The sequence below is a fragment of the Oreochromis aureus genome, linkage group 5 (assembly GCF_013358895.1).
Source record: "Oreochromis aureus strain Israel breed Guangdong linkage group 5, ZZ_aureus, whole genome shotgun sequence".
Classification (NCBI taxonomy): domain Eukaryota; kingdom Metazoa; phylum Chordata; class Actinopteri; order Cichliformes; family Cichlidae; genus Oreochromis; species Oreochromis aureus.
Window position 1 is genome coordinate 16,421,059 of NC_052946.1, and position 19,537 is coordinate 16,440,595.

General features: G+C 40.0%; 2 protein-coding genes across 5 annotated transcripts; one reads left to right on the forward strand and one right to left on the reverse strand.

The window, feature by feature from the left end:
* Positions 1-1,439: 1,439 nt before the first annotated feature.
* Positions 1,440-16,855, reverse strand: zgc:113307 (uncharacterized protein LOC553753 homolog). 4 transcript variants are annotated; one of them, XM_039611932.1, is made up of 6 exons: positions 16,756-16,855; positions 14,424-14,542; positions 4,415-4,746; positions 3,927-4,251; positions 3,322-3,639; positions 1,440-2,264 (listed from the first exon to the last, which is right to left on the reverse strand). In XM_039611932.1, the coding sequence occupies exons 3-6, from the start codon at positions 4,724-4,726 to the stop codon at positions 2,113-2,115; spliced, it is 1,107 nt and encodes a 368-aa protein (XP_039467866.1). In that variant the 5' UTR covers positions 4,727-4,746; positions 14,424-14,542; positions 16,756-16,855; the 3' UTR covers positions 1,440-2,112. The 4 variants fall into 4 exon arrangements, with proteins under 4 accessions (XP_039467866.1, XP_039467865.1, XP_039467867.1 ...); XM_039611931.1 differs by having other exon boundaries at positions 16,729-16,851; XM_039611933.1 differs by lacking the exon at positions 16,756-16,855 and having other exon boundaries at positions 14,424-14,620.
* Positions 15,155-18,903, forward strand: fmoda (fibromodulin a). Its single transcript, XM_031747837.2, has 6 exons — positions 15,155-15,219; positions 15,768-16,155; positions 16,780-16,902; positions 17,018-17,158; positions 17,242-17,509; positions 17,806-18,903. The coding sequence occupies exons 2-6, from the start codon at positions 15,790-15,792 to the stop codon at positions 17,955-17,957; spliced, it is 1,050 nt and encodes a 349-aa protein (XP_031603697.1). The 5' UTR covers positions 15,155-15,219; positions 15,768-15,789; the 3' UTR covers positions 17,958-18,903.
* Positions 18,904-19,537: the final 634 nt, after the last annotated feature.

Here is a 19,537-nt window from a genome sequence, read left to right on the forward strand (position 1 = left end):
ACAGCTCTGAAACGACTGTTACTCAAAATAAGGAGGTGATCAAGCACGTTTCTGAAAATGTCAAACTGTTACTTTAAGACAGCATGATGTGGTTTGTATTGTGTTTACAGTCCCTCAACAGCAACACCGAACCAGCAAGCTTTTTCCTTCACTTTGTCTCCTTCCACCACGACTTCATACGTAGCCAGCAGACTGCCGGCTGGTTGTCACTGGAACAAACTTGTACACTATTTTATGGTTGATGCTCATCCCTCAAAGGAAGTCTGTGTGAGTGACTCCTGACTCTGGTAAAAGTGGGTCCAGACATTGGACAAGTATGTTCAGACCATCAAAAACATGCAGCGTTTGGAAGAAATTGAATCACTGGGAAAATATGGTAGTGGATTTAGTGAGAAAAAGACAAACCCAAGTACTGTTTTTAAAGTTTTGAGTACCTGTATTTAAGTATTATAAACTATAATAATGATTAAAGTTTCATTTTATTCACTTAAAGAAATCATGCGCGTGTGCTGTTTTTGTTTTTTGGTCTAATCTAACATAGTTCAGGTTTTCAAATCTTTGCTTATGCTAAGTGAATCTTTCCCACTTATTTTATCGAATTAAACTGAATTTACTTAAACTGATGATGCACCTATCTCAGAAATGATCTATGTCTCACAATGATTGGAAAATGAAGGAAATTACGATTATGAGAGTTCTACCTGACTCTTATTAGAAAATACTTTTCCTTTATCTTAGATTATTAGTAATAGTTGTATTAATATTTGATACTAGTCAGCAGCATATAATTCACTGGGGAAATACCAAAATCGCAATTATACATACATTCAGTGCTGATTTGAGTCGATGGCCTTGTGTTTATCTTTACAAATGTAACTCCCACACAGTTCTCAGTATTCACTGCAGTCGGTGACAAAACTAGAAAATGAAAGGTATTATTGCACCCACTTTGTCAGTGCAAATAGAACACCAGCTCGAGACATTAGTTTTACACCTATCGGCATCTTTACATCTTTTCTTTTGCCTCACTGAAATCTATGCCAGTCAAGGTTATTCACCACCACCAGCTCTGATCAGCTGATTAGACGCATAATAAACAGTGAAATGACAACAGAGTGCAGAAATGTTGTGCACAAGTGGCAGTCTACTTGCAATAAGTACTTCAGTGCATAACCAGAGGCCATTTCGAGGTATCGAGAAACAGCCCAAGGACTGTGGTCTTCACTGCATTTGTATTCTGTGTTTTCCTCATTAGGCTTTATTAGTTCTGACATCACTGTGGGGAGATTGAAAAGTTTAAATAGACAGTTTGCAGTTATTACATTGCTGACATCATGTAGCTGCATAAAAATTAAATCACAAATTTTATACATACTGGGTTTTTTTTGCTTGAAAAAAAAAAGACAGGTACGCATGTGATATATATGTATATTTTTGTTTTATTTTATTTATCATGGAAATCAGTTGTTGATTTGAGATTTAAAGAATCTAACAATAAAGAGGTTTACAAAGTCTTCAAAGCATGCTTCAGGTCATGTTCATTTTCCACCCAGCTCCACATGTAGACTGGTGTGGCTGTTAAACAGGGTGCAGCTGAATGAGTCAGATCCACTCCTGGGAAAGCTACTGAATTTTGCCATTCATACATGCTTCCTTTGCCCAAGGGCAGCTCAGTTTAACCAGAGCACATCGTTCAGTAAACTCAAAAATGAGATGGGTTGTCACTGTTCCTATTCACTAATAATACACAGATGTTTAAAACCTGATGATGCAGAACTTGGAAAAGAGAGAAAGCCACGAGGCTGCAGTGGCGGTATAAGAAAGGGTTTGATCAGAACCTCTGTCATTACCAATAAATAACACTGGTTTAGGGTTAAGTTCAAGCTTTGCTATCTTTTGAAGCTCAGTTTTCCTCTAACCACCACCACCTGGCTGCGTATCTACATATTTGAACACATAATCAGACTCTTCTCTGGTTTTAAGCTTTAAAGCTGGGCTGTTAGAGTTCACATTATGAGCTGGATATTGAAATGCTGAGTCGTAGTTGGAGGTTTGATGGGCTGACAGTTACACAGAGCACCTCTGTGTTGGTTTTGTGTTCAAAACGTAGAGTCAGATGTAAATACGTTGAAGGACTCGCAGGCAGAACACCCAGTCGGGAGGCAGCTGATGGTAGGATATTTTGTTTCCATCCAATCGTAGAAACTTCATCTTGGAGTAAGACTGAGGTCCCACCTCTCTGCAGAAACTGGTCACATTGAACTCTGTGGTGAACAGACAAAAAGGTATTTCTATTTTCACAATCTTTATTCACTGGAGTCACAACCATATGAATAATGCTGTCTCGCCAAGACATTATAGGCACTAAGCCAGTCTGGAGAGCTGTAGTTTCACATCATGTGCCATGTGTTCATCACGTTCAGAGATAGATCAAAGTTGAACTGTGCAATCTGCAGAAATCCGTCTTCTTCCCATAGAGTCTGCATTTACCATCTTACAGGTGCTGCAGTAAAGATGAAGACAGAGGAAACCACAACACCCTCTTCATATTTCTCTGAGCCATTTCAGTAGTAAAATGTCTTTCAGGCCAGAGCGTGCGCTTTGGCAGCCAAAGACTGCAGTAGCAGTCAGGCTGCTTGCTAGACGATGAGGTGTATGTTATTGTGGAAGTATTTTGCTGTCTGTCTGTCTCGCTGGTACACAGCCCCACTGTCTGCTGCATCACACATTCAGAAATGAGAGCAAACTTGAATGCCTGAACCAAAACTGCGTGCCAGTTCTCTGCCGCTAAATGGTCATGTGAGTCAGGTTTTGGCTGAAAAGTCAAAAAAATCAAACTGATGGGGAACAGACGGAGAGAGAGGAAAGGGGAGACTGGAGAGGGGAACAGCATGTGCTTCTGGCTCATCTGGCACTCTTACCTTCGAATCCATCACAGATGTTGTCATACCAATCCCCTCACTTTTTTTTTTTTCACTAGCTCCACTTTCCACACGTCTAACCAATTAATATCCCCTCTTCTATTCTTACCTCCACCCTCCTTTCACTCCTTTTCTTTCCTTCTGTCCCTTTTCTGCCTTCATACTTGCCTCACCATCCAAACCCAGCCCCTCCCATGTCTGCATACAGCAAGGAGAGCCGCCCATTTTTAAATGGGATGGGCTGTGAAAGCTTTCCACATTTCTTCTCTATTACAGCAGGGCTTTGTCTTGTTGAATGGTAACATGTATGAAATATTAGGCAACGTGAATTCAGTAACACCTCTACTATGTAAAAGGTGACATCTGTCTGTGCATGCTTTGCTGAACGTATAGTCCTCACCTTGTATTTTATTGGCCTCCAGGTAGAGGTACTGGAGGGTGGTGGGGACTGTGGGAATAGCAGTGAGTTTATTATATGAAAGGTCCAGCTCCACCAAGCTGGAGTGGTTAAAGACCTGCGAGTGGACCCCACGGTTCTGCAGGCCACAGTGACTTAGGCGTAGATACTTAAGGTTGAGAAATCCCTCAAAACTGTCCTCATCCAGTCCAGTGAGAGAGTTGTTTGACAGATAGAGCTGCTCAACGGAGGAAGGTAAGTGCCTGGGAATGGTTGAAAATGAATTCCCGCTGAGGTCCAACAGGTTCAGACTGACCAGACCTACATGACACAAGTCATGCACACACACAAACATGCAAAACTTAACACTGATGCTAAAATAGTTTTTAGGACAAAACATTTCCCAGTGAGATGAACAAACATGTAAAAATATTCTTATCTTTCCTGGCAGTGTTTCAGTACAATACAATTTTTTTAAATTAATGACTTGTTTTTCTGTTTGTTTTTTTGTCAGCAAGATAAGGCTGAGCTCTCTCTTACTTTCCAGCCATACGTGTTCAAAGTAAATTGTGCATGAACAAACAAAAGGAAATGACACATTACGCTACCTCTGAGGTCTCCCTCTGTGATGGTATTCAGTCTGTTTCCCTGCAGCAGCAGCAATGCCAGGCTATGCATGTTCTGGAAAGCTTCTGGGCTGATGCTGCTGATTTGGTTGTAGGCCAGTCGCAGCTGTTTGAGTCCAGCTGGTAAAGCACTGGGCACTGAACTCAGGTGGTTGTGGTTAGCAAAGAAGTACCACAGCTGGGTCTGGCTCTGCAAAGAGTCCTGCTTCAGCTTGTCGCTCTCCAGTTGGTTGTTGTCCAGAATGAGCCATCGAAGCCCGGTAACGTTGGCCAGCACAGAGGAGGACAGGGTTGAGATGTTGTTGCCCTGATAAGAATACAATTCACTACCTGAGGAATTTTGTCATTTAACACTGATGAAAAGCATATAGAATATATTGTAGGTGAAACTGAGGTGAATCCTCAGTTGGTTTACAGTAGACCACCTTAAGATAACACATGCTCACTGTCCATGTCAGTGTTTGTCTTACCTGTAGAAACAGGTATTGAGTTCTGTCCGGCAGGCTGTCAGGGATGTGTGCCAAGGCTCTCTGGTCACAGTAGAGTGCTGTGGGCCACTGGATGGGGCAGTCACACTCTTCAGGGCAGGGCTGCGGATTATTAGCGCGGAACCAGGCTGGATCCATTCGCCCCTGCAGACTCAACACACTGGGCTCGCCTAGCAGGCGGTTAATCCACAGAGGAATGCCTCCATAGTCCATATCAGCTACAAATGTGGCTGAAGCAGACTGAAAACCACTCAGCAGAAACAGGAGGCCAGAGCACAAAAGAGCCATGGACATGGCTGGGGGGATATGTTATGCTGTAAATGAAACATTAAGAAAAACCTGAACACCATCGTAGATTTTACAAGTAGTTTTACAAGTCATGATCCGTACAACTACTTAAATTAGAAAGGAACAATATATCCGTAAGCCAGACCTGGAAGTGTTAATTTTGGATGGTCTGCCAGGCATAAGAGCTCCTTAATAGAGTCTAGGAGGAGGAGCTTCAACTATATAAGCTCCGACGCATCTTTTTTTTCACAATCATGTGAAAAAGAAAGTTTTCAAAGGACTCTGTGCAGTAATCTGAAAAACTGAAAAACCATGAATCAGTAGCATTTTCTGTATGACCTCATGAGTCTCTCACAGCGTTGTGGAGGAAATTTGGCCCATTCTTCTTTACAGTGTTGCTTCAGTTCACTAAGTTTTGCATGCATTAATTTATGCGGAGCTCTTGTGAGGTCCTGCCGCAGCATTTCAAGCTGAGGTCTGGACGTTTACTGTACCATTGCAACACTTTGATTCTTTTCTATTTTGGGTGTTCTGTTTTAGATTTGCTGGTGTGCTTTGGATCATTGTCCTGTTAAATGACCCAATTTGGGCCAGGCCTTAGCTGTCGGACAGATGGTCTCATGTTTGCTAGGTGCCCAATCCCTGTGGTTGCAAAACAGGTCCAAATCATCACCCCTTCATGAGGTGTTTGTGCTGATATGCTGTGTTTGGTTTTTGCTGAATGCAGTGGTGGACTTTATGTTTAAACATCTTCACGTTGGTCCTGACTGTCAAAATGACATTGTTGCATAAACCCCTTCCAATGAAACCATACTTGTTCAGTGTTTTTCTAATTGTGCAGTCATGAACTTTAACATTTAACATATTAAGTTTGACATGTAGCTCTTGAGATTTTTGGAAGTTCTCCAACATTACTTCCTAAACTGCACTGTTTTTATGTAGAGCCTCAAGGAGCCACTGGTGTGACAGTTCATGCCTAATCTTGTTCTATCTGTCTCTGTTAAATTCACCAAATTAATAGAAGTGTGTGAGTGTAAAGTTCCTGAGTGTTTCTTTTAAAAAGACTTTATTATTGTCAAAGGTGGCAAGTAATGAAATACCAATACTTGTTCATGTCCTTAAGAATTCAGGTATCTGTGTTTTACGTGAGTATTTGTTTTTCTGACACCTTTTTACTTTCATGTTGTTTACCGAAATATCTCTACTGTTGGTATCCATCACAGGGGCTTGTTGCATATGAAGAAATGGGGAAAAAAAACAAAAATGAAAAAAATAAAATAATTTATGCATCTTTTACAGCACTATACTGGGGGAATGATCTACACAGCATATCTGGTGTTGATATTTATATGCTGTGCTCACAGTACCTCAATATCATGATCCTCACTTAAGATCAAGGAGCATAAATAGAGTAACATGGCAGTTATTTTGATATGTAATTTTTCTATCAACTCAACAAACATCAGCAAATTTGACCTATATTTTGTGCTATTCAAAGGTTGCATGAACATACTGGGCAGTTTAGTGCAGGCTACACTGGTTAGTGATGTGTTGTGTTGGACTGGTGCAGAGCAGCTCTGGTGTTCATGGTCAGTGTTAGGATATAACAAGGGTAGCAGACAGTAAATTAAACTGGTGAAATTAACTCACTAATTTTCACCTTTACATCAGTTTTGTAGCATCTAGGGTTGGAAGTCAGCCACAATAGTTTGTGAAACATCTGCTGATATCTTGATGAACTGGGTTGTGTAAATCCACAAAAAGTAGCAGCAACAGTAAGCTAATCACAGCCTGCTGCAAAGAAATTCTACTGGAGATCACAAAAGGAATTATTGTGATTTGTTTCTAAATGATTGTTTTCTCAGGTTGCACCACTGCAACTTAGCTTAGGGTCACCTACTGAATCCCACTTTAACTCTTGACTTTACTCATTTTTCTGTTTACGCATGAAGCCAAAGTCACCCATCTGCAATATAGGCAAGAGCAAACAGAGCTAGTGTTTAAGCACATTCGGTGTATTAAAACTTAGGTTGAAATAAAGTTTGCCTTCTATTTACTAATATGATTTTATTATTATCGTTATACAGCACAAGCTTCAGTTTCCTTCGCAAAAAATAGCTGGCAGAAATATCCTCAACCTCAGCTACTTTTATGTACCTTGATTACATTTCAAAGGCAGTACTTTTACACTTTTACATGAGTAAAGAAGCTGAATCAGTGCTTCTGCTGGAGTAAAAAGTATTTTTTGCATGCATGCATCTGTACTTGAACTCAAGTGAAGTACAAGTACCATCTCTGATTATTAAACTGTTCAGTGTGAAAATGAATTATTTTTATCCATCTGAAGCTTCAAAAGTTAAAGCTAAATCTCTGTGTGAAATTGTCTTTGTGATTATTTCTCTTGCAGGATAAATAAAGTAAAATAGAGCAAAATGAATGAACAATAAAGTATATGGCACAGTTTTCAGTCGCTGTGTGTGCAGATTGTTGCTTTTGCTTGCACATTTCTTCGAATTCAAACTGAATCTGAGAGAATAAATTTTCCTACCTTCACATAAAGTGCACAAGAGGACAAACACACACACACACACACACACTCACACACACACACGTATGCAGACACACCTACACATGCACACGCAATTACACATCAAGTTACCGTATAAGATAGCAATTTGTAAGAAATGTTTGCAACATCAGGAAGTTTGACTTGATCTGCATGGTTGCAATGTTGCATTTGCATTCCACACTTACAGTACTGTCTTACACTGCAGCACTGCCAAGAGATTTACTGTAACTAAACAAACACACACTCTTATTTTCATCATTTCCAGTTTTGCCATCAATGCAGAAAGAGGAAATGGAGGTAAACTGGAAACTAACCGCAAACTTACCTGTTTGTTTAGGAGATACAAAAGGAGACAGGTTGTCCTAAATCCCCAGTGATCAAACCCTTGGGATCTTTGAATGAGTGTGTGTCAGGATGTCTGCATGTGTGTATGTTTTCAGGCTACCGGCGGCGTATGCCCCGTCTGACACATTCCTCTGCTTCAAACGCTACCAGACCTCCTTCATAAACTTCCCTCACTCACTTCTTCCATTCCTCGTCTATTAGCCCGCAGTAAAAGCAGGACATTTGGTGGAAACGTGTTTGCTTGCAGAGACGCACAAAAAGATCTGAGAAGGTATGCTAAAGAAGCACAAGCAGGGGGGAAATGAGAGGAAACTGGATTTGAATTGATCAGCATGCAAATTGTATATGTTATTGTTCCTCGAAAGAGTGTGTTTGTGTTTGTGTGTGTGCGTGTGCGTGTGTGTGGTGGTGGCGGTGGGGGTAGAGTATGTGATCTGCCTAGAGGCAATTAAGCTACAAAGTACCTGGGGAGCCAAAGAGACCATTCTGTGTGTGTGTGCCTATGCGTGTGTGTGTGTGTGTATCTGTGTGTGCGTGTTTGAAGGAAAGAGCTTCTTGAAAACAGCTGACCAAAAGAAAAGAAAACGATCCCACATTCCTTTTCTGCAAAATATTACTGAGAGAGAAGAGGCAGTGGGGAAGAAGCAGGCAAAGTGATCTCCTGATCACATCATGTAAAGAGCTCCCTCTAGGATAAACCATGGAGAATCACAATCCTTAATGTGGGCTTCAAAATGTATTAGAGGGGATGGATCATTTCACTTTAACCATGGAGAATTACAAGAACATGTTCTTTAACCAAAAATACCACATCCTAACTTTATTTTGACTGTGTGGACAAGTGATTTTAAGTGTTCATTCCAGTCACACCATTGTAAGCTTTTATTAAGTATATATCACAATTTGCAACAAGACCAGTGGAAATGACGCTAGGTAGGAATACGACCGTCCACGTTCACTCTGCATTCAGCAGAAACTATCTATGATCGGAAGTGTTTGCCACGCAGCTGCTCTTAAAAGACTAGAGCCACACAAGCACGATCAGTTTTGCCTCCTTACGACTTCCCCTCAACTTCAAGGATTACATTTTGACACAACTCAGAGGAGAAACCCTGCTGAAAATGGTGCACGAGGAGGTGATTTTGAATGCGATATTATAAAACGATGGGTTCTAAGTTTTCTGAAGTTAATGTTTCAATCGCATTTTGTGGATTACCAATGTTCACCTACCTATATTCACCTTTATTCTTTATTGCCTTTAATTTGTTTTTATATTTAGTTAGTCATTAGTTTTTCACTATTTGTCCCTGTTAATGTTGATATTTATTTACTATTGAGTGGTGGCTTTAATTTTATTCCCCGTGTTTTAAAGATTAACAATCTTTTTTATTGTTTGCGGCTCTTTATGAACTTAGTATATTCCTCGGATTTCTGTTCTTGTCATTTTTGTTACCGTTGGCATGCAGGTTGGTTCTAGTTAGTTCTCTCCTGTGTTCCTTGGTGTCCCAGTGACATCAGCATTTTCCTTTGTCTTTCCATATTCCCATATCTGGTCCTTTTGTCTTCCTGTGTCGAATTAGTTTTGTCTCCCTGTTCAGCCATGTCTCCCTTGCTGTTTCATTTTTTCATTTCCTCTGTGTCTTTGTGTTTTAGTTTGTATTCTATCTCTTGTTTCAGTTTGCATGCTTCTCCAGCGGCCCCCGTGCCTTCTTGTCAAGTCTTTGAATCTGTGAAACTGTGTTTAGATATTTCCTGTTTTGTTTTGTTAGTCTCTCGTCTCTTGTGCGATGTGTGTGGTTTTGCTTCCCTCGTCTTGCTTCCCCAATGAGTTCCAGCTGTGTTCCCTGGTGTTTCCCATCTTCCTAATTACCTGGTGTGTATTTATTGTCCAAGTCTTGTCTATTTATTGTTGTGTCTTCTCCACATGGTACTGTGTATCCTTGCACCGTGCTCCCTGTCTTTTTCTCCTAGAGTTTCTTGTAAAGTAAAGCTGAGTTCGAGTCTTATCTTCTAAGTCCTGCACTGGGGTCCACTTCCTGCCTTCCACGCTGCCAAACTGTGACAATAACATTGTGTAATCACAGTGCAAAGAGCAAAAAAAACCCCAAAACATAAGTTCAGCATATTTTTTTATCTCCTTTCTCTTAGAATAGTACAATCATAGTCATGACTTAGAAATGCTCACTATAAATGCCATTTACACCCACTATATTAAGGATTCCTGTGAGTATTTTTAAGAACTGACAATAGAGACATTTAATAAGATTAAATAGTAAGTGTTTTGAAATTTCACCTTGTTTAATGAAGTACTCTTAAACTAGATACAAATAATGTCACACATTATTCATCATAATCCTAGATTATTATTATTATCATTATCGCTATTATTCAGACTGTATCATAGCTTTTTTATGATGTGATGCAATAATCTACAATGAGACAGTCAGATCAACACTTGTCTGTTGTTTACAATAGCATCATTACACAATTATTTATGTAACCACTGACAAAAGGTATAATGTCATCGTAGACGTGTGAATCACTCGGAGTTTCTTGTTTAATTTCCTCATTAATGAGTCATCGTCTTTTGTCCCTGCCAGCTACCGTCCTGTTTATGAGTAGATGCACGTTACCATGTCTGCGTAAGTCTCAAGGGGACTGAATGTACAATACAACATTATGACTGATGTTTTTTGAACATTTTCACTTTATTCGTTTTAAACTCATAATGTTTTTTAACCTAGTTTAACCTAGTTTGTGCAATTTTTTTTTTAAACTGTCTGCTTAACATGTTTATTTTAAAAGTGTTATCAGCTGACCAGAGCATAGTTTGAGCTGGAAGTTGTGATTCTGCTTTCCTCTTTCTCGCCCTTCTCTCTGATTGTCTTCAACAGCTTCCTGAACACATCCTTAAATTTCCCATCACTTACACTAGAGGGCTCTCTTTCCTCACTTATCAAAAGCACACGTACCGCATTAATTCCACTAAATCACATATAAGCCCATTTGAAAGATGTGATTTATTAGCAATTTGAAAAATAATAACCAACTCAAAGACTTCAGATGAATTATGATGTGGCAAAAGACTCCTGGTTGTTCTTATAAGACAGATATAACTTTCTTTTGGAGCCATATTCTTTCTTTTAGTGTTACAATTTCCCCCAGGTTTATGGGCCAAAGCACAGTGTTGGACTCCAGATGTTGCAGCTGGAGTCTAAGATGCAGGCAGCTATGCTGAGTCACCAGGACACCGTTCAGTGCAGTTTTAGCGCCTCCGTTCTCAGCGTAACTCAAAAAGATTTAACACTGGTTGAAAAACAAATTATGTCAAGATGTTAAGAAGTTAAATGCTTTTTGTTTGTTCTTTTTATTTTTTATTTTCCTATTTTTGCTCAGGCCCGTAATTATAACATACTTCTTTAAAGAGCTGTGCGTTTTATCCATATGAGAAAAGGTTGAGAATCCTGACATGGTGTAAATTTAAACATCTGTTTATCATTTATGGTTTATGTGGAAGTGTGTGTGCACGCATGTATCTATATGTGTGTATGTGTGTGTATACATCTGCTTTCTATTGCATGGTTTTGCTGCCCCTGTGCCCTAGGGTGCCATGGGTTAAGTTACCTTAAGGAGTCCCTTTGTCCAAGTAGACCATAACACCTTAAAATTCAGAGTATTTTTTATTAAGTGTGCATTTCCTTCAGTGATTATTTTATGCAGCATTTAGAACTGTGTGGAGGACAAGTTAGAATCAGCTATATTTGGAGTGGAGTGCAGTGAGTGAGGAGATCAGGGATGCTTGAGAAGAGCTATTGAAGCTGCTCGTGTGAGTGTGTGTGTCATTAGGGATGAGGTAAAGCATGTTAAGGTTAAGGTTAGTGTCCAGGAAATGAGAAACACAGAGATGTGCAAACTATGCAGTTTAAGAAAAAAATGCATCACAAGTCGTAGTGAATTTTTGTAGCGAATCTCTATTATTATCTTCTTCCATACTTTCTTTTTCAGCAACAAGTAATACACAACCCCAACATCACGTCTTACTTAACTGTTAAACACTGGATTTTTTTAAATTAGTGCAAATTTATGAGGGCCCCATGAATCTCTACCTCAGCCAGCGGAGAGAACATCTGACTGCCATACGTATGTAACGGAGCGCTTTGGCTCATTTTAAGCAACGCGCTGCAAACAAAGTGTGTTTTTCCTGTTTGACTTCATGCTGGAGATAAAAGAAGTTAGTGTGTTGTGCGTGTGTCTTTTTGCAGTTACTTCTGCTTGGCGTTTGGCTTGTCTGATCTCTCTTTGTCAGTGTTTTGGTTTCTTGGTATTTCTTTGTTTTTTTGCACAAGGAGAAATTAGCAGGCATTCCTGCGAAGAGTTCACAGTCTGCGCTAGAAGGATTAGGTTCTAGCTCAGTGCCGCTCATGACCCAGTTTGGAGACGGGGGGGCATGGGTGGGGGTTGGACATGTTTGTGGCTCCTAAAAGTCCATTTTACCCTTTTACTTTGAAGACCTTGAGTCATTTCCCTCACTTTCAAGGGTAGCTGCTGGTAACCTTGAGAATGTGTCATACCGTGTGACAGAAAGGTTATCTTTGTCTCACGCATGCACACGAATGTCACACAACTTTATCTGCCTGACAATCTCATAAAAGCAGATTTCAGTATTTCAAGAGTTATTAACCTCATAACCTCATGTTTAGGGGTTGACTGTTAATTATCAGTCTCTTGGTTCACTTCACAGGTGTTGAACACAACTCCTCAGATGTTTTAAGATGTTTTAAAATCAAATAAATAACTAAAACATTTTACAGGAACAAATATGACTGCTTAAACATTTTGCCAATGCTACATCTGTCTGTGGATGCCTGCAGACAAAAAAGAAAGAGGGAAGAAACTTTTGGCTTAGATGTAATGCAATGTGGACATCTGGTCACTCTTTTCTTCCCTTTTTTTGATGCATAAAGCTTTTTGCTGTCAGATGTCGGACACAATGGCTACAGGAATAACAGCCGACGCGAATAACATGTATAAGGCACAAAGCCAGTTTACACAGCAGAATTTCTGGTGTTATTTCATCTGAGATACTTTTTTTATGACGTGTTGACAAGACAGCTCTTTGATCACTCACAGAGAGCCTGTCTTTTACTGATACAGTCTTTGGATGAGGCTCCAAAGCTACATAAGTGGATTACAAAATTAGCATTTGGGGAAATATGCTGACTTAAAAAGAGTCAGACTGAGTGTGACATCATGTGCAGATTGTTCAAGAGTTGCTATGTTAGATGTGATACAAAACAAAGCTTATTCCTTGAGTTGTTGCATTTGTGGAGGTTGCTCACTCTCACGACAGCCTGCTTGGTCAATTTACGTCTGACCAAGTCAAGAACACTCCTAAGATCGTAGGGGTATCGTTGTCTACAGCTATAATCGAGAGGCATCTCTATGAATGGAAATGCAGAGGGTTTACAACAAATCACTGGTTCCACTCATGAACACGAAGCCCAGACTATGTGTTGCTAGAAAACATCGAGTCGACACAGCTCTGCAAACAAATCTATGGACAGATGAGACCGAGATTAAGATCATTACCAGAATGATGGAAGGAGAAAAATCTGAAGAAGGAGAGAAAAAGCTCATCACCCAAATCATACCACATTATGTGTCAAACATGGCGGAGGCAGCGTTATAATGTCGATATAGCTACCGGTGGAACCGGGTCACTAGTTTTTATTGATGATGTGACTGCTAATATAAGCAGCAGAATAATTTTGAAGTATACAACGCTAAACTCTCCGCTCAGATTGAGTCAAATGCTGCAAAACTGATTGGACGGAGCTCCACAATGCAAATGGATAATGACCTGAAGCAAGCTGCAAGAAAGCAAGCATTTCAGTTACTGAAGACAAAGAAGAAAAATCCACAAACAAGCCGATGTAGATTTTCATCAAGTATTAAACACACTCCTTATATTGAAATAAGTGGTGTGTTTAATGTTTATGTTAGCTTGTCCAATTAGTTTTGAGTCTAAAAATGGGGGACTATGTTTAAAAATGGCTGTAAACTTTGTAAAAAGTTCATGCAAATCATTTGAAAAACCCTTCAAAGTAAAACTGAAAGTTTGAACTTTAATTACACATTGACTGTGCGATCCAGTGTGGTGGTGTGCAGATACTTTGTCTTTCTCCCAACAAATTTTGGACCTAACTGTTTGTATCTTCATGTGTTTCCAAAAATCTTTCCCTGTATATAGTTAAAGCTCAGAGATTTCATCAGTATGTGTAAATATTATTTTCGTGGAAAATTATAGATCTTCCAAGCTTACATCAAAGGAGGAGAGAAAAAGCGGGATAAAAAGAAGAGAGAAAAGTTCCGAATAACCAATGATTGAAAAGATGTGGAGAGGGCAGAAAATGAGTAGAAACACTGGTTCTTATGGACGCTGAGTTGGAGAACATAGAGAGGCAGGAAGAGGCCCACATTGAGACCAGACAGACAACATAAGGAGACTGTCACACATGGTTTCATTTAACCCTTTACAAGATGTAAGCTTGTTGTAGAAGAGCGCACCCATGTAGAAAAAAAAATTAAACAAAACATATATGTAGGTTGAAGGGCATCTAGGTTTTGTCTTAAGGTTATCTTATTATGTTTAATAACGTTTAAACCAACGCCTTACACGTTACAACACAACACAGGTAAAACACTTGTCAGCATATTGAAGCAACTACAAAAGAAGCACATGCAAGGTGTGACAAGGTTTTTGCCGTGTACTATTACAACAAAACTGACCTGTGCTGTACTCCTTTTTCTGCATCGTTTCCCCACACAGATCACAATAAAACCTCCCGCAGGTGTGTGCTGATAAAGGTATGCTTGCTTTGAGTTATTCCAGCTGTAATGATGACCTCCTAAAAAAAGCAGCAAGAAGAAAAAAACACAACCAATTATCCAACTTTTCATTATTCCAAATTACACATTGAAGTTGGCTGGTGAGTGTCTCACCTGCTAACAGCACACCTGTGATTTTATGTTTGTAGCTGCAATAAACTACGATAACAAAACTTCCACTTTTTTTCAGTGCTACAGCTAAAGAATATGTAGTATCAATTTCTGACTCATTTTCACAGGTATTTGCATTTGCACCATATGAACCAAAGTTGGATCACTTTATCATTGCCACTTATGTATGACTTTTATTTTACTACCCTTTATTGTGAAGAAAGAGAGGGGGTCACTTGAAATGAGGAAATGGAGGGCTTGAATGTGCTGCTCGCAGATGGGAACAATCCCTCGAAGCCACTGCATCTCACATCATTCACACTGGAGGGGGAAAAAAAAGGCTTCGGAGTGGGCTGTGGGCCATTCCCGACCAAATGCAATGGGGTGCGGGCAATTGGACAAGGGGGTGGAAGTAATCAAAAGCACAAGAACAGACAGACGGGTGTGGAGGGGGCTGGCATGACAGAAGGGAGAGCAGGGAGGGGAGAAAAGACGTTTCATACAGTGTGTGTCAGAGTACCCTACAGTCCTGAGCACACTCACTCAGAGAGAGAGCGGGGGACAAGAGGGCCAGTGCTTTGATCGGGTAGGTGTGTGTGTTTGTGTGTGCACGCAAGTGTGTGAAATCTTTTTGTTTTCTTTTAAATGGAGATTTATACAAGGCTAAATGAGAAGGTAGACTCAGTAAGAGTAGAGTAATTTTGGAAAAGTAATCACTGAATGTTTTAGCTTAATTTTTACCATAAGCAGCAGAGTGAATATTACGAAACTGGCATTCAAGGAAGGCTTAACGAAGCCAGGAAAGGCTTTTCTGAGCTTCCCTGTGGACTAAGACCACTAAGAACGTGACTGCCTGCAGCTAGTAATATTTTCAAATAAAGTCCATGCCTGCACTGCACCTTAAGCCTAAGTAGGACAGAAGAATAACAGATTTGTTGGCAGTTATACTTCTGAAAGATTTTTTTTGTTCTTTCAAATGTTTAATTTTGCATGTTTGAGCGTTTCAAAACGTTCTAAAACATCTGTAAGATGATAAATCTCGAACATTTTGGTGATTTGTGAATAACTTTTTCTATTTTTTGGCCTTTTTAATACCAGTGCGTGTCCCTCTGTTCTATCTATGTTACATTACAGTTAAGATTTGAGATCTTCCATCATGCGTCTGGTGATCTTCTTTCTTTTGTCTGCCCTGATTCCCCTCGTTCTCTGCCATGGATGGAACTCCTGGACAAATTACTGGCAGAGCCAAGGATACTTTTATGGCTCCCAGTATGCAGACAGAGCATACAGTGTGTCGGCGTGTCCTGACGAGTGTGACTGCCCCTCTTCCTTCCCTGTTGCTATGTACTGTGACGGGCGAGGCCTTACCGCCGTGCCACCGATTCCCTCCCATATCAAATACTTGTATCTTCAACACAATGCCATCACATCTTTGCCGGACTCGGCTCTAAGCAACGCAACAAATCTGGTGTGGCTTATGTTGCATTTCAACCAGCTGACATCTGAATCAATTGGCAAGAAGGTAAACACGTGGTCATAGGCACATCCAGACACTCGTGTGTGAGATTACATGAGTTATTGTCGCGATAAATAGCGGTACGATGGCTGACAGGTGTCTAACAGCCCGAGTTGTGTTTTTTTAATGGTGTGTGTTCTTAATCCTCAAGTTAATTTCCTGTGTTATCTTTTTTTTAAAGAAAAGAAGGAGCCAAAAGGGGGAAAAAAACATGAATAAATACTGTGGTTAGTTTTCTGTCATCATATAATAAACTTGTTATAATTTGAAACATGTTTGGGTAAAGCAGTCTGATCAGCAGAGCAGATGCTCACACTAAACCAGACAGCAGCTCGCTACATCAGAGCCACAGACCTTGTGGTCTACAACCCCCAGCATTATTTCTCCAATGAAACACACTGAAAAACACTTTCACACACAAGCAAAAGTGCACTGTAAGCTGAAAATTAGCTGGTCGTTTGCAAACACATAAAAAGATGTAGTGTATTATCATTTCAATATCACAACCGACAATAGTGCATCTATGCTCTGAAAAGGCCCCTTTCATCATTTTTATTGTAAAAACACCACATAACTTACCATGATTTTTCTTTTTGGGTTTCGTACCTGCTCATGTTGATCATTTTGCAGGCATTTCTGAAGCTGGGGGGACTTGAGCGTTTATATCTACAATACAATAATTTGACCAGCATTCCTTCAAACCTTCCCCTCTGCCTGAGAGACCTGAGAATGGATAACAACATGATTGAGAAGGTAAATCTTCTGACTTTTTAAAAGTTCAAAAATTCACATTCACAGCCCCCCTGTTTAGTCCGACATCAGGTGAGACATTACGCTATGCTTTACAGCTATTGCCACTTTTACCTAGGTGTCACCTGCAGACCTAGAGGGAATGGATAACCTCACTATCCTGTACCTTCATGATAATGCTCTCTCAGAGGTGGGCTCATCGCTGAAGGGGCTGAACTCCCTCACACTGCTTGACCTCAGCAGCAACAAGTTGACAAAGGTAATTGTTTATCTGTTTGTTTCTAAATGCATTATTAAGCAACCAAGGTAATCTCGTTCAGAGATGCTGTGTCACTGTCCCAGGTCCCAGCTCCGCTACCTGCATACCTGCACCAGCTCTACCTGGAGTACAACGCCATTGACTCTATACCTGAGGGATTCCTGAGCCTCTTCTCTCAGCTACAGTATTTTAGGATGTCGCACAACCTGCTCACAGATAAAGGCGTCCCCGCTAACACGTTTAACGTGTCTGGGCTGGTGGAGCTGGACCTGAGCTTCAACAAACTGGAGAGAATTCCTTCAGTTAGCACCACGCTGCAATATCTTTATCTGCAAGCCAATCAGATCAAAGGTGAGAGTTTCTTTGAAGAAAGCATTTTTTAAATCGTCATGTTCTACATTACGATACAGTTTTCTACCTTTAAGCCAGTTTTGTTGATTTCACAATAAGAAATTTCATGATCGTGTATGTACTACTGTGTCATGCACACTTAGATTAAACGAGAACAAAAAGTTGTTTGCTGGATTTTGAGAGATGAGCTGTTGGGCATATCTTTTCCTGAGGTGATTTATACAGTTATACTGCCATTCTACAGTTTTGCATGAAAGTAAACTCATCGCTGTCTCCACTCTTTCCCTTGCCTGTAGAGTTTACTATGGGTAGCTTCTGCAGTGTCGTGGACGTAACGAATTTCTCCAGACTCTTAGTGGTGCGACTGGACGGAAATGAGCTCAGTCTTGTGGACATCCCCACCGACGTGGGCCATTGTCTGCGCCAGGTTCTCGACCTTGAGATCTAAGCATGTGTACAACGCAGTCTGTGGCTCAGTTCACCACATGGACCTACAGCAGGACTATTTTTTGACAACAGATTACAGCAGATATAAGTTGATATCTACAGCAAGTAGCAGCAGTTATTAAAACACGGTATTTTCCTAGTAGTGATTGCAGAGAGGATCACTGTGAGCAAGCTTTACTGGAAAGTCCTCCTCCTCAGCCTTTAATCACGAAAAAACAACAAAAGCTGAATCAAATTTAGCAATGGTTTTCTGACCTTCATCCTATTTACAGCATACTCTGTTGTAATGATTCTTCCTCCATATTTCTTGACGCATGCTCAATCATCCAGGTAGGGAAATGTCAAAAAGTTGATTTTGTTCATGTGGACGTAGCATTTTCAGTGGGAGAAACATTTTGTCACTCATTCAAGTGACTTCTTCAGTGTCAGCTCACTGCAGGTTTCCCCAACCTAATAAACAGGTTGGTGACGCTACGTCCAGATGAACAGAATCAACTTTTCGGGACTTCCTCCATGTGTTTTATTGCTTTGTATAATAAGGTGATGAATAACAGTTTGTATCATATATACTGTGAAGTGTATAATTTCAAATATAGATCATATAGCTCTTGTAGAATACTAAAACACTATTATGGTGTCTACTGCATGAGAATATGTTATTGCACTTGGTTACATTATTTTATCTTTCTGAGAGAAAAATGCTGTGACAGCTTGATTCTGTTTAAGATCGTCTTTTTGCACAGTGAAATTTTCTTAGAGACACAGAAAATGTCTCTGTTCCATGAGAAAAAATATGGATATCGTACTGTAGTAAACCAGACATGCATGGGGCTCATGGTCTGTGAATTAGGATCTCTGTAAACATTGCATGGATTAATTATTATCCTGACAAAGGGTTTTTGTTTATGAAGCCATTCCAGAATAAATAAAGTTAATAAAGATCTGTGTCATTTTTGTCCTATATTGATCAGCCAATGATGAAATGCAATACTGAGGTGATCAGTCAAAAGTATAAACTGACTCTCTTTTACTGTGTAAAAGCATCATCCTGAGGACATTAATTCAAAGTCAGAATGAAGAGGGTGTTCACAGTCAGCAACAATAAACCAGACTTTCCTTAAGACAACATACTGATGCAGCTTATCCAGTGAAGGTTGTTGTCGACCAATAATCTTACCAGCAGTTCTGACGATCCTGTTCAGTTTGTTCCTAACTGCCACGGTCAGGTTACCACACGATACTGAGGTAAGGATGCTTTCAATCAAGCTGACATAAACTTTGATCTGGGATCCGAGGAGATTGAGTCAATGGCTTGAAGTTTTTGTAGCTATTCCTCAAATGGTTCCTTGTAACAACTTAAATAATAAAAGCTCAAGGTTTCCCAGAGTTGATCAGTTATATTCACTTCACTGTTTCACGGTGTTTTAAGTGTTGTTTTTAAATAGTGTTTAATTTACAGAATACACTTTATTTAAGATAACAGGCTGCTGAATTGTCACATATTGCTACAACAAACTTCCTCAGTAATTGGGTAGAGATGAACACAATAAATAGGCACTCAAACAATCAAAAAAGCTTTAT